Here is a 15,263-nt window from a genome sequence, read left to right on the forward strand (position 1 = left end):
CGGCCTGGGGGTGTGGGTCGGGGGGTAAGCCTGTGCCCTGTGCTCGCGCGCACCTGTGGGACCGTAGCCGCCACCCCGCGGGGCGTCCCCCGACCTTCCGGTGAGCGGGCGGGGCCTCAGGGAGGGGAAAGGGGTGGCTCCGGGCGCCTTCGGCTGGGACGTTGGGCAGGAGGCTTGTATAGGAAGCCTGCCCCGGCCCCGCTCTCCGTCGGACTGCTGTCTGCGCGTGCGGCCCAGAACTCCCAGCGGCCTCAGCACAGGGCCCGGCCCAGAGCAGGCGTCTAAGAAGATGGTGGAGTGAATGAACGAATGAGTGATGACTGCGTGATGGATAGATGGATAGATGATCCAGAGCTAGGACCCGTGTTCGGAAACGAAGTCCCGGGGCTGAGAGTTCTCGGTTTGGATACCACCTGCTCCCCCGCAATTAATCCTGCAGCTCAGAAACTTTTTTAGGGACCGTCGTACGAGGAACCGGCAGTGTATAAAGCTCACTAGGTGGCGAGTCTCGAGTGTCTGAGTTATAATTCCTGAGGATACAGAGGCTGTTGCTTGATCTCTAAAGTTGGACTGTCTGGTGGTCCCTGCCTTCCTTTCTTTACAAGGTTCAGTTGACAGCATGTATGTGATAGCACGTATAGAAACGTTAATGTCTTGCAACAAAATTTTACTATGCGTAACCTGCCAAATATTACACAGAACTCAGGGGCGGGGCTACAGAATGAGTGACGTTGGAGCCTGCCAAAGGGAGATGCTTCCAGTGTAGTGATGGAAGATAATACATGTGAGCAGATTTTTTGTGATAATTTAAACTATACTTAGTGCTAAATAGCACTGTTAGAAGCAGTTGGGCTAATGTATTTAACCCTCACAACAACGTATTTGTAGTTTTTAATGAGGATATTGAGGTATGGAGAGAATAGATGACTAAGGACACATTGCTACTTAGTGACCCAAGGCTGCAGAAGAGAGAGACCCAGTGTGTCCTGCAGCCTGGATGAGTATGTTACTTTTGGCCAACTGACAAGCCCAAGAAGGGCTTCAGAGAGGAGTACATTTGAGTATGGTCTTATTGAAGGAATTGTGGTTTCAAATTCGTGAACTATCCCACCTGGCTTTCCCGTAATCCTTTAGCTAATTATTGAGAGGTAAGGAGGTGGCAGGGAAGAGAAAGCTTACAAGGTAAGAGGAGAGAGCTAGCTCCTTGTTATTCTTAACAGGATTAAGCTGTTAAAAGCTTCTTTCCTTTTTCCTTTTACCCTTCACCATAATGCCTATCTCTCCCGCAAACCTGGATTCATACAGCTCCTTTAATCATTTTAAGATCACTGACAATCAGATTATTCTACACTAGGCATTGGTGGAAAAACCTGTACCTTCCTCTCTGGGGAATTTATAGACTAGGGGTCAGTACACTATGGCCCACAGGCCAAATTTGGTCTAGCACCTGTTTTTGTAAAAAAAAAAAAAGGTCTTACTGAAACACAACCAAGCTCATTTGTTTACATATTGTCTAGTTGTCTTCAAACTACAAAGGCAAAGTTGAATAGTTGTGACAGAGAGAGACCATATAGCCCATGAAACCTAAATTATTGATTTTCTAGCCCATTACAGAAAAAGCTTGCAGTTTGACATTAAACTGCTGACAGCTCAGATGATCCACAGTTGGAGGAGAGGGTTGTCACCAATATGTCCTTTCTTCTCCATAGATTTTAGTATCAAACATAATAATGCCTGACCCCTGTGGAATGCCTGCCATGGGGCAGATACCTTTATAAATACTTTACATAAATTAACTCGTTTAGTTAAGGATTCACAGAATGTTAAAGCTGAAAGGACTCATGGATATTATCTTTTTCTCCCCCCCATGGGTATTATCTAATTTGTCAGCTTTTTCAGATAAATAGCTGGTCATGTAGGCCCATTCACAAAGGCTGTGACAGAGCAATTTCCTGATTCCCATTTCAGTCCACTTTAATCTTACTCGAATGAGAAGCCAATACCATATTTATTGGATCTGGCATTTTTGTTGTCGTTGTTGCTTTTGTTTCTGGTTTTTTGGTTGTTGAAACCAGTGAGCAAGGACTGTCATTTTTTACATGATTATTTCTCTAACTATAAAAGTAATACATGGTTATTGTAGGGAAAGTGAAATATATAGATGAGTATAAAGGACAAAGGAAAGTAACCCATTAAATCACCTAGGGATCAATGTGTTAACATTTTGGTGGATTTCTTCTGTTCTTTGTGTGTGTTTTGTATATATCCATGTATTAATAATAGTTCCTGTTTATTGAATGTTTACTTAGTGCTGGTATATGTATGCATATTTTTTATTTTTGTGTTTTGTATTCTGTTTTAACGTACTGTATTTTCTCATGGATATTCTTTGAAAACAAAGGGTAAGGAACTCTAAGTCCTGAGAAGGAAAAGGTGTAATTCATTCATAAAAAGGACGTTTAAAGAAGCAAATCCTCCCACAAAACTACCTCTTGTATTAAGGATGTGAAAGACCCAAATATATACATTCATCCTGTTGCCTCACGCTGCAAGGCTTAGGGTTAGTTGTGCAGCTCACCAAAATGATCTTTTTAAAGTCTGTTCTTCCAGAGTATAGTTCTTATATTAACAGCCATTACATCTACATATCAAGCCAGATTGTTCCAATTAGCCAGTGAGATCCAGGATTTTGAGAGCTGTTAATATGTACATGAGCCTTTACTGTAGCAGAGTTAAAAGATGTGCCTTTGGGAATTTTAGATTATTAGTTTCATTCGTGAGCTAAGGCAGGAGCCCTGAGAATTACGTGCTTCATTTCTCTGCAGATTCATTGACTAGAAAGTTCTCCAGTGCCCATACACAAAAGTTTGTGAAGTTGACAGATTCCTCTCCTCTGCCCCAGGCTCACCCCATCCCAGAGCAGTAATCATCTTCCTCTGTAATCATTGAGAACCAGACATTGTGATAGCATTGGGAATTTTGTGAACAAGACAGATAAGCTCCTTCACTTCATGGTACCTAGGAGACCAGCAGAGTGAATCTTAACCAGAATTTACATCAAAATCGAGCAGGCATTTAAATAATTTTTCCAAAATCGAATTTATGTAATTTTCACTTGTTCCTTTTTTAAAAGCTTTTAATTTTAATTGCAGTATTGTTAACATACAGTGTTATATTAGTTTCAGGTGTACAATATAGTGACAACAATTCTGTACATGACTCAGTGCTCATCACAAGTGAACACTCGAATCCCCATCACCTATTTCACCCACCCCCCCTCCTCCCTCCCCTCTGGTAACCATCAGTTTGTTCTCTGTAGTTAAGAGTCTGTTTCTTGCTTTATCTCTTTTTTGTTTTTGCTTGTTTTGTTTCTTAAATCCCACATATGAGTGAAACCATATGGTGTTTGTCTCTCTCTGACTTACTTCACTTAACATTATACTTTCTAGCTCCATCCATGCTTTTGCAAATGGCAAGATTTCATTCTTTTTTATGGCTGAATAATATTTCATTGTGTATATATACCACATGTACTTTATCCATTTATCTATTGATGGACACAGGCTGTTTCCATAATTTGATTATTGTAAATAATGCTACAATAAACATAGGGGTGCATGTATCCCTTTGAATTAGTGTTTTTGTATTTTTTGGTAAATACCCAGGAATGTGATTATTGGGTGGTAGGATAGTTCTATTTTTAACAGTTTGAGGAACCTCCATACTGTTTTCACACTGCTTTCCACAGTGACTGCATCAGTTTGCCTTCCCACCAACAGTGCACAAGTGTTCCTTTTCCTCCACATCATCTTCAACACTTGTTGTTTCTTGTGTTTTTGATTTTGTATTCTCCTATTTTAACATTCTGTATTTTCTAATGAATGTCTTTTGAAAATATGATTTTTAATAGTTACAAAATCTATCATACTGATTTGCCATCAATGTTTGCTTGTTTTACAATTATAGTAACAGCGTGATCTTTGTACATACATTTCTGTGCCCATCTCTGATCGTATTTTTTCATTTTTTTTCCCTCTGATTACAGAAGCTATTTATTCCTACAGGAAAACTTTGAAGCATTACACAAAGATAGGCCCTAACACAAAAGTTTACTATAATCCTATTCTCCAGAGATGGTCATGGCTAACAACTTGATACATATTCTTAAGATTAGAGTTAGTTTTTAAAAAAGAAAGCATGTTTTAACATACATACACGATGTTATGATGTACTTGAAATTTTAATATCCTCCATTTTTTTTCGTTTACATTGAGTATAAGTATTTTTCCAAATGATTACATATTTTCCTTTTTAATTATCTTAACGTCTTTATAATTTCCACCAAGAGGAAGTACCATAATTTGCTAAGCCTCAGTGTCCATTGGTAAAAAGATTGTGTTTCCCAGCAACACTGCAGGGTATTTTTTTTACAGGTAATAAAAGAGTTCAGCTTTTTTCTTCTTTGGGAAGTTACTTTTTTTTTTTTTTAAGTAGGCTCCACACCCAGCATGGAGCCCAATTCGGGGCTTGTACTCACGACCCTGAGATCAAGATCTGAACTGAGATCAAAAGCCAGGTGCTTAACCGACTGAGCCACCCAGGTGCCCTGAGATGTTATTTATTTATGAGAAAGTTCTAATAGTAGAATTACTAGATCAAAGAATATAGGCATTTTATAGGCATCCTGATGCCTTTGAGAATCTTCTGAGATACATTGTAAGTGTTGTATATACTTAGTATTCTTTTCTGAGTTCCTGTACTTACAAAATGATGACCCCAGTATTCCAATTGCAACTCAACCTACAACTTTAAAACCTGATGTATATTGCCAAATTATCTCTAGAAGGATGATACTAGTTTACATTCCTACTGCTTGTGTGAGAAGCCATCTTTCCCCATACCTTTGCCAGTCTTGACTTTTAACACTTAAAAGAAAATCTCCAATTTGTTTTTTTGGGTTTTTTTTTTTTTTAAGATTTTATTTATTTAGGGGCACCTGGGTGGCCCAGTCGTTAAGCGAGTGCCTTCGGCTCAGGTCATGATCCCAGCGCCCTGGGATCGAGCCTCATATCGGGCTCTCTGCTCTGGGGGAAGCCTGCTTCTCCCTCTCCCACTCCCCCTGCTTGTGTTCCTGCTCTCACTGTCTCTCTGTCAAATAAATAAATAAAATCTTAAAAAAAGAAAAAGAGGGGCGCCTGCGTGGCTCAGTTGTTAAAAGAGTCTGCCTTCGGCTCGGGTCATGATCTCACGGTCCTGGGATCTAGCCCCGCCTAGGGCTCCCTGCTCGGCGGGAAGCCTGTTTCTCCCTCTTGCACTCCCCCTGCTTGTGTTCCCTCTCTCGCTGTGTCTCTCTGTGCTAAATAAATAATAAATAAAATCTTAAAAACAAAAAGAAAAGAAAAAGACTTTAATTATTTATTTAACTGACCTAGAGAGACAGCTAGAGAAAGAACACAAGCAGGGGGCGTGGGAGAGGGAGAAGAAGGCTTCCGCCAAGCAGGGAGCCCGATGTGGGACTCCATCCCAGGACCCTGGGATCATGACCTGAGCTGAAGGCAGACGCTTAACGACTGAGCCACCCAGGCGTCCCAATAAAAAATACTTTTCTTAGATTGTTTGTCACTTAATTTTATTTGTATTTTGGTTAGAGAGATTGTTGCTTTTCTGTGATCAGAACTTTTATCCAGTTTTCTCCTTTGTGGTTTGTGTTTTTTGCATATTGCTTAGAAAAGCCAATCCTAACCCTAAAGTCAATCATTTCTTAATATTTTATTTTGTGGTTTCAGTTTTTAAAGAAACATTTTATTTATCTGACAGAAAGAGACACAGCGAGAGAGGGAACACAAGCAGGGGGAGTGGGAGAGAGAGAAGCAGGCTTCCTGCTGAGCAGGGAGCCCGACGCGGGGCTCGATCCCTGGCCCCTGAGATCATGACCTGAGCCAAAGGCAGACACCCAACGACTGAGCCACCCAGGCACCCCTGTGGTTTCATTTTTTATATTTAACCCTTTAACCAGTTTAGGTTTATTTTGGTATATGGGGTGAGGTAGGAATCTCACTACGTGTTTTTTCCAGGTAGTTAAGCAACAGTTCCAACATAATTTATAAATAATTTTTTATGACTTTAGAAATGCCAATTTTATCACATTAAATTCTTTTATTTATTTCTCTCAGGGGATTAGGAATCTCTAAAATCAGAAGCCAGAGTTAAACTTCCTTTTAATATGTAAAGTAGTTGTTGAGGTTTTCCTAGCCACACTCCTTTGATGTTTTTATCTGTTACTCCCAGGATGTTAATTAATCTCTTCATGACACCTCTCTCCTCTCTTCCAGATATGTATGCCTACTTTCTGTTTGGATATTTGAAAACTAAATGTATCTTCTTTCTCCCCAAACCAGTGTTCCCATTCTCTCTAAAGGTCGCTGTCATCACTCAAAACCAAACCAGCAAATTATCTTGATTTCTCCCTCTCGCTCACACCTCTCCCCCAATATTTATCCAATCCTGTGGATTCTGTCTCTTAGTTTGGTCCAGTCTCCTTATTGGACTGCAGAAACAGCCTCCCAGGGGGTCTTCCAGCCTTCACCTTGCTTCCCCACCTTCCACCGTTCATATAGTTTCCCTCTTTGCTACGGGCAGAAGGATTTTTTTTTTTTTTTTAAACAGCAGATATACTTATGTCACTTCCCCCTCCTCCAAACCTTTTCGTATTCTTTTTGTGGTTTTCTACTCACTTTAAGGTAAATTCCTTAAAATAGTTCTCAGGGTTGTATTTGATCTGGCTTTTGCTTGCCTCGCTTCATGTCTTATTTTTGGTGCTTAATACTTTGTCTTACTGGATCTAATTTTTCCAAAATACTAAGCTTGTTTCCTTTTGTATGTTCTGTTTCATATCTGGTATATTCTTTTCTGTCTTCACCTGTTTCATTCCTATTTACCTCTTTTTCAGGGAGGCTTTCTTCCTCAGACTACATTAGGTTCCCTCTGCTCTACATTCCTGTATCCCATATTTCCTATTTTGTAATTCCCATAATTGTAACTGCACTTTAATGTCTTTGTTCAGCTGTAATGTAAGTTCTAGGCAGGTGGGGGCATGTCTGACTTTTTGTGCACTGTCTAACTCTGACTATACTGAAACCCCACTCTACTTCATGGTTTTCTGTAGGATTGTGTGGTGGATTCTTTGTATGCTTATAGGTGGGGGAGGGGCACAGGAAGAGGGAGAGAGAGAAAATTCTTAAGCAGCCTCCATGCGGGTGGGGCTCCATGCGGGTGGGGCTCCATGCGGGGCTCGATCTCACAACCCTGAGATCATGACTTGAGTTGAAATCAAGTCAGATGCTTAACCCACTGAGTCACCCAGGAGCCTCCCAGATAGGATCCTCCTAAACCTTTAAAACTCAACACAGAGCCGCAGACTTTGATGAGAAGTCCATAGTACCAGCCTTACTGCGTACTTCAGCAGACTCATGCCATTCTTATATGCCTTCTGAGCTCTTGCTATGGTAAAATCATCTTTCTGTCTTCCTTTTTCCTTGAAATAATGCTGCTGATTCTACTTCTCACTTCAGGGTTATGTGGAGAGACATTTTTGGATGAACAGTTGTGATTTAACATTCCAGACACCAGAAACTCTGTACTGTTTTTTGTAACTTTCTTGTAAGTCAAAAATTATTTCACAATATCAGCGTTTTTTGTTTTGTTGTGTTTTTTTTTTTTTTTAAGTAGGTTCCACACCCAGCATGGAGCCCAATGCAGGGCTTGAACTCATGAGATCAAGAGTTGGACGTTTAACCAACTGAGACACCCAGGCGCCCCTTTTCTTTCTTTTTTAAACTGCAGCCTACACTCTTTTTTTTTTTTTTAAAGGTTTTATTTATTTATTTGACAGAGAGAAACATAGCTAGAGAGAGAACACAAGCAGGGGGAGTGGGAGAGGGAGAAGCAGGCTCCCCACGGAGCAGGGAGCCCGATGTGGGGCTTGATCCCAGGACCCTGGGATCATGACCTGAGCCGAGGACAGACGCTTAATGACTGAGCCACCCAGGTGCCCCTGCAGCCTACACTCTTAATGTTGAGCTCTGTCTGAAGAAAAACTGTTTAGTTGATCTGACACCTAGAAGAAAGGGCAATCAGTGTATCTCTAAGTTGTACAAATAGAGTTCCCTAACTACTGTCCAGCTCCTTGGCATATAGTGGAGATGGGTGGATCAAACTTAATGCATTAGCCTTGCTATGAGGCCATTTCCCTATGCAACTTTTTAAAAAAAGATTTTGTTTATTTGAGAGAGAGGGAGTATGTGCATGCAAATAGGGGAGGAGCAGAGGGAGAGGGAGAGGGAGAAGCAGACTCCCCACTGAGCATGGAGCCTGATGCAGTGCTTGATCCCAGGACCCCAGGATCATGACCTGAGCCAAAACCAAGAGTTGGATGCTTAACCAGCTGAGCCACCCAGGCGTCTCTCCCTATGCAACTTTTGATTATGTTAATTGACCTTTCATATAGATTGTTGTATAAAAACATGAATACTTCTATCCACTTCATAGGTATCTTTATCATTATAAATAACATTCTGGTTTATCCATCCAGCGCTTGAGTGTTTGCTAGTATATCAGTCTGGCTATCACTTTTTACACAGCTGACAAATGGAATTTGTGAAGCTAGAAGGCTGGAAGCCAACCATGATTTTTGCTGATGCAGTCACATTGCTATCCGAACATATTTTGTTTGAATTATTAGATAGTATCCCTAGGCAACAGTTCTTTCTCATTTTCCTATTTACTGGGACAGTGATATCCCCTTCCCCACCTTTTTTCCCCCTATGAGCAGGGTTCCCAGTTTTCCAACTCTGAAGTGTTTTCCAATCAAAACAAAGAAAAGATTTGTGGATGTTGAATATGCAAGGAGCTGAAGAGAGAGAGCTTGGAAGAGAGGTTTGTCCAGGTGCGTGAGCAAGGGAAAACCAATGGGAGAAACAGCGGGGCTTTGGAAATTTTACAAGAGAAAATGATTGAAGTTCAGGAAATAAAATTACCCTTTTAGGGATGTTGGGGGCAGATGTGGGTGAACATCTCCTGGGGCCAACTTTCCCCCAGTATTCATTTTGTCTCATTTCCAGCATTTACTTTTACATTCTCCCACTGTCCATGTTTTCTTCTTTTGACCTAATCTTAGCTTGCTATTGTTTGTTACTTTCCCTTTATTTCTATTGTCTCTGCTTCTCTGGCTTCCTAAGTGTCTGTAGATGCCCATTCCATGGGGTTCCTTATTAATGGTGAACCTTACCCTGATACAGATCTCTTCCACCACTTATAATTGAATTACTTGCTCCACTAGGTTTTATTGGCCCTTGTTTATATGCCATTATTGAGATATGTCAGAATTAGGCCCCTATAGCCTCGGGGACTTCCCCTCTGTCCTGCACAAGAGATACTCATTCTGATGTTTTCTTTCAGATTTGATGGACAGGTCTGTTCCAGAGCAGGATGTCTCTGAAATTAATTCACCAGGGATAGTAGCAAAGAGATTACCAGAGGATGTGAACCAGGATTCTATATTTGAAAAAAAATATGCATGTGAGAGCATGAAGGAAAACCCTTCTGGAGAGGTTCCTGGACCATGCCTTTTTCAAGAACGAGGTTTGGGGGAAATAACTTTTATCCACAAGGAAGCATCTCCTGAAACAATTAGCCAAGAATATAATTTTGAGCAAAGCTTGCTCTTGACCTCTAGCTTTGTTACACATCTCAGGGTTTCTACAGAAGAGAGCCGACATCAGTGGGAGACAAGTAGCATACACACTAATGAGATTTCAGACCAAAGTAAATGCCCAACTCTCTCTACACAGAAAAAGTCTTGGGAATGTAATGAATGTGGAAAAACTTTTACTCAGAGCTCATCCCTTACCCAACATCAGAGGACTCATACTGGAGAGAGACCTTATGCATGTGAGGAATGTGGGAAAGCCTTTAGTCGAAGTTCCTTCCTTATTCAGCATCAAAGAATTCACACCGGAGTAAAACCATATGGATGTGAGCAGTGTGGGAAAACATTTCGATGTCGATCATTTCTTACTCAGCATCAGAGAATCCATACTGGAGAGAAACCTTATAAATGTAATGAATGTGGGAATTCCTTCCGCAATCATTCACATCTCACTGAACATCAGAGAATTCACACTGGAGAGAAACCTTACAAATGTAATAGATGTGGGAAGGCATTCAATCAGAACACACACCTCATTCATCATCAGAGGATTCACACTGGTGAGAAACCTTATTTATGCAATGAATGTGGCTCTTCTTTTCGCAAACACTCAAATCTCATACAACATCAGAGAATTCACACTGGGGAAAAACCCCATAAATGTGATGAATGTGGGAAAACTTTCCAAACAAAGGCAAACCTCTCTCAGCATCAGAGAATTCATACTGGAGAGAAACCGTATAAATGTAAGGAATGTGGCAAGGCCTTTTGTCAGAGCCCGTCCCTTATTAAACACCAGAGAATTCATACTGGAGAAAAACCCTATAAATGTAAGGAATGTGGCAAAGCTTTTACTCAGAGTACCCCACTTACTAAGCACCAGAGAATTCACACAGGGGAGAGACCCTACAAATGCAGTGAATGTGGTAAAGCCTTCATTCAGAGCATTTGCCTCATTCGGCATCAGAGAAGTCACACTGGAGAAAAACCCTATAAATGCAGTGAATGTGGGAAGGGCTTTAATCAGAATACCTGCCTCACTCAGCATATGAGAATTCATACTGGAGAGAAGCCCTATAAATGTAAAGAATGTGGGAAAGCCTTTGCTCATAGCTCATCTCTTACTGAACATCACAGAACTCACACTGGTGAGAAGCTCTATAAATGTAGTGAATGTGAGAAAACTTTCCGCAAGTATGCACACCTTAGTGAACATTACAGAATTCACACTGGTGAGAAGCCTTATGAATGCTTTGAATGTGGAAAATTCTTCAGACATAGTTCAGTCCTTTTCAGACATCAGAAACTTCACAATGGTGAATAACCCTGGCATTCAGGTTATGGCAGCTTCTCTAGAAAGAGTGACTAGGAATCTGGCGGGAGGCGGTGGGGCAGGTAGAGTTCCTGGAGGGAAGGATGAAGGAACACCGAGTATTATACTCAGAAGAGTATTTCCACTTATGGAGGCGGGAGCTTGGAGAATGCAGAGCCTACTCCAGCTGGGCGTCTGGGAAGACAGGGTAGAAAGGAAGTTCTTGCTCTTCGCATAAATCTTCGCTGCCTGCCACTCCTCCTTCCCCTTGTGACTCTCATGCCTTGAGGTGCCATTTGTTAAGTTAGCACTTGCGTTTCCCTTACTGCAGCCCTGCTCCCGCGTCCCACCTTGTGACCTGCGTTCTCTGGCCAGGAGGCTGAGGTGCTTTCCCAGACATTCAGCGTGAAAGTGCTAGCAGTGCTGAGGTGGTGCTAAGTAGCCTCCTGATACCTGAGGCTGCTCTGAACATGCCATCTGTTAGAAGCGGTCTTGTGAAGGGGAGATGGAAACAAGGGAAAACAAAGAATCCTTATTCGTTCATTCATTCAATAAATAAAGGGATAGGTGGCAAGAACTGGGCTGATGTCTACAGATAGAAGAAGGCTTTCTCAGGGTAAGGGAGATCTTTCCTGATCCTTTCAAGCTGGAAGGCAATTTGGGGCCAAAAAGGAAGTAGGAGGTCAAGAGAAATTTATCTTGAATGATGCCAGTTTGTGGGAAGGGAGTCAGATCTGCTCAGAGGGCCAGGAAGAAGAAGGGCCAACCTTTGTCCCAGAGGAACACTGACTCACCCAGGAGGAAAATGGTTTGCGCTAGACTGCTGGTGCTGAGGCCCAGAGCAGGAAGCCTGTGTTTGACTGAGCAGGTCACCTACATATCCCAGCCTGGACTAAGGTGTACACTTAGTCCAGTTTGCTTGGGCCACTGGTTTGTAGGGTCCAGGGGAGAGAGACCCACCAGGATTAACTATGTCCAAACAACGGTTAATTGACGTTTAGGGAGGAGAAACCATTAATGAAGAGAGAAGACAGCCTTTTAGGTTGGCTGGAGTTGGGGCTCTGGACCAGTCCTCAAGAGAGTGTTGGTCATTGTATCAGGGAGGCCTAGGTTTCATGTAATTATGTCATTGGTGGCTTTAAGCAGGTGTGTTAGATTTCAGATACTTCTATTTTTATTGGGACTATCTTATTCTCGGATATTTACCCTTCCCTGCAGGTTAGGAGTAGCTAGGGAGACACTTTCATGGAATAAATTTGGAAAGTGTTCTAGAGAGAACTACCTCTTTTTGAAGTCCCTGAGTATTGAGATAGTACAGTTTGCTACCATGATGGTATTTTATTCTTTTAAGAGAAAGGGCATGGTTTTTCCTTTATTTCTTTACTCCCTTTCATGTTGTTTACTGCTACTCAGAGCTTGAACTCTTGAGAGATGAGGTGGGGATTGCCTTTGACTGCTATTTGTAATAGTTTCTATGCCCTGAAGCTTATATAATTTTTAAAATAATGACTGTTAAAAAACAAAGTCCGTTGATTCTGGAATGGTTGGTTACCTAGAACTCAGCATTAATTTTTTTTTTCCCAGAACAGCTATCTTGTAAGCATTGGTTTGAACTGTTAATCACCATTAATAGGAATGTGGCAGAAACATCACTATCTTCCTCTGCAGCTGTGAAGGTTATATTCTCAAAACCTGCCACAGGGCAATTCATAATTGAGTAAGTTAATATCTTATGGACAAAAATAACCCTTAAAACTTGATGTTCATGAAAAAATTATAGTACTCAAAGGAAATACTGATGTATTTGTACTTTCTAAGTGAAAATAACACTATAGAATTCATTGCTGGCACACAGTAAATGTCCAATAAATATTTGTTGAATTAGTATATTTTAATCAACCTGTGCCCACCAGAAACTTTCACAACTTCCTGATATGTAGGTATTTAGAGTAATATTTGTACACACTACTGTCTTTAGATTTCTTGAGTTGAGATTAGAATTGGGAGGGTTTTCTAAAGGAGCAAATGGGAACTCTAAGGATGAAAGATATTTCCAAGTTCTTGTTAGAAAGATTTTCCAAAAATCCAAAAATGTTTTAATCCTCAGGCTAAGAGTCTGATACCATTTTCACTTCCTGGGAAAACAGGATTAGGCAAGGAATTTGTCATCTTGCTACTCTCCTCATCCCATAGTCTCATACTTGCAAATATTTGCTCCCAGTTGTTGGCCAGCCAAGTGCCCAGTCAGGCCAGCCCCAAATCTTGGAACTGCTTTTGGTCAGTCTTTTACTCAGTCTTCATATCCTAGCAACCACTGTATCCTGCTTACATCTCCGAAATATGGAAGCCATCTCCACTGCTTTTGCTTTAGTCCACTCCCCAGTTTATTTCCTAGACCATTTTCCTATTTTCCCAATCAGTCTTCCAGTTGCTTGCCCCGTGAGGCCGTCTTTCACATTTCTTCTGGATGGTCTTTGCAAGACACAACTGGCAGCTCTATTATCTCAGACTATCCGAGCCCCTTAGAAGGCATCTAAAGCTCCTCCACAAAAATTAGATGGATAGATAGATAGATAGAGCTCCTCCACTGGCCCATGCCTCCATCATCACTCTCCACTGCCTTCCCTGCATTGCACACTGTTCCATAGTGTAAATTCCTGTGATTCCATACCATTGCTGGACTCTGGCACCTTTTGCATAGACTGTTCCTATTGCCTCAATTGCCTGCCTGCCTTCTGCTTGCCTGGAAAGCTCCCATGTGTCACTTAATGAATGTGCTCAGGCAACATCTTTGAAGCTGTCTCTGACCTCACATGTTTTTTATTTCTGTATTTTCTTATCTTCTTATTTATGTTACATTGTAATGGCTAGTTTCCAAATCTTTCTCTTCCCACTGAACTATCAGCTCTGTCAAAGCAGGGGCCATGTGATATTTATTCATCTTTGTATCCACAGTCCCTGGCACTTCGAATGTGCTCAGTAAATATTTACTGAGCTCAACTAAAATCCTGAGTCAGACATTTCTCCACGCCTACATGCAGGTTGTGACTTAGGTCCACAGTTGCCAGCAGAAAGGGGGTTTGGAGAGGATATGAGTGTGTCCATGAAGTGTTCGCCAGGTGCCAGGTGCAAGCATTCTGAACGTTGCCTCAAGACACAGATTGTATGGTTGTCTTAAGCAGAGGGCCCCTTAAGGAAAAGTAATATTTTGTAGCAAAATAATCCCTTGTTTTGTTACAAATTAGCCATTTAAAATGTCCCATCACAGTTTAACAAAGTACTTTCAGATATGTTGATGGCAGGGTCGACAGGAAGAGGCAAATGCTTGCCGCTGTAGCAGCACAACTATGTCAGCTGGAATATCCCTGAAGTAAGAAGCAGGAGCTGGATCCTGATGCTGGTCTGTCAGGAGAGAGATTGAGTTTAGCAATTCCAATGTGGAAGCACTTCCTGAGCTCATGGCCCCAGATAATCAAGAACTGGAATGTGTTGCTTATTCTCAGCGTGCTGAAATTTAATTTGTGACTTCACAAGGACATGGGATGAGGCCACATCAGATCCTCAAAACAACAGTAGAGAAAACAGGTGGTTGGACTTGCCCAAGGTCACACAGCTAGTAAGTGTCATGTGAAATTTAAACTCCTGTGTCCTTTCCCGCTTTTCCTTAAGATTTCTCGTTATTGGTCGTATCTCTGTTCCATGATGCCTCTTTAGCTGTTTTTTGTTATAGAGTTGACCACATAGGACTCCAGGCTTGCCCTGCTTGTGAGGATGGGAGGAGCTCATTTTAAGACTTTATTTTTAAGTAATCTCTACACTCAACATGGTGCTCGAACTCACGACCCCGAAATCCAGAGTCACATGCTCTACCAACTGAGCCAGCCAGGCGCCCCTGGGAGCTAATGAGTGTGAGAAATAAATTGGTTTTTGCATTTTGATTTCACCTTTCTTCCTATATAATGCAGAAGTCTAGCTCTGACCCCAGGTGGCTTCAGTTTCACTCCCCTTCAGCTACTGGCCACTGCAGGGCTAAGGTCACCTTAGTTTTGTGGAATGTTTTTGGTGTCCAGTGTCACCCTCATCCCCCATCCTTTTTCTCCCTCATTGAAAGAAGCTCAGCCCAAATTGTGTTAAGCCCCAGCTTCATGTTTCTAGTAAATTGCTCTTCCTAGGGATCCCCACTCTAGAGTTAGTTCCTACACAGCAGAGCCTGCTGATTTAGATTTTTTTTGAAGCTTAAAAGGG

The 15,263-nt window shown here is 41.6% G+C and overlaps 2 protein-coding genes across 4 annotated transcripts in view; both read left to right on the plus strand.

Moving 5' to 3' along the window:
• Positions 1-14,916, plus strand: ZNF502 (zinc finger protein 502). 2 transcript variants are annotated; one of them, XM_073901046.1, is made up of 3 exons: positions 22-100; positions 8,831-8,944; positions 9,457-14,916. In XM_073901046.1, exons 2-3 carry the CDS (start codon positions 8,890-8,892, stop codon positions 11,028-11,030), a joined length of 1,629 nt encoding a protein of 542 aa, XP_073757147.1. In that variant the 5' UTR covers positions 22-100; positions 8,831-8,889; the 3' UTR covers positions 11,031-14,916. The 2 variants fall into 2 exon arrangements, with proteins under 2 accessions (XP_025740985.1, XP_073757147.1); XM_025885200.2 differs by lacking the exon at positions 8,831-8,944 and having other exon boundaries at positions 1-100.
• Positions 20-15,263, plus strand: part of LOC112833828 (uncharacterized) — a 23,556-nt gene continuing 8,312 nt past the window's right edge. Inside the window, exon 1 of one of the 2 annotated variants that reach the window (XM_073901048.1) lies at positions 20-100. The gene's annotated coding sequence lies outside the window, so the exon portion shown is untranslated. Of the gene's footprint in view, positions 101-14,612; positions 14,635-15,263 lie in introns of those variants that run through there. The other variant, XM_073901051.1, reaches the window with a different exon arrangement.

Source organism: Callorhinus ursinus, unplaced genomic scaffold, assembly GCF_003265705.2.
Source record: "Callorhinus ursinus isolate GAN/ISIS: 27379988/994484 unplaced genomic scaffold, GSC_fseal_2.0 scaffold15, whole genome shotgun sequence".
NCBI classification, from domain to species: domain Eukaryota; kingdom Metazoa; phylum Chordata; class Mammalia; order Carnivora; family Otariidae; genus Callorhinus; species Callorhinus ursinus.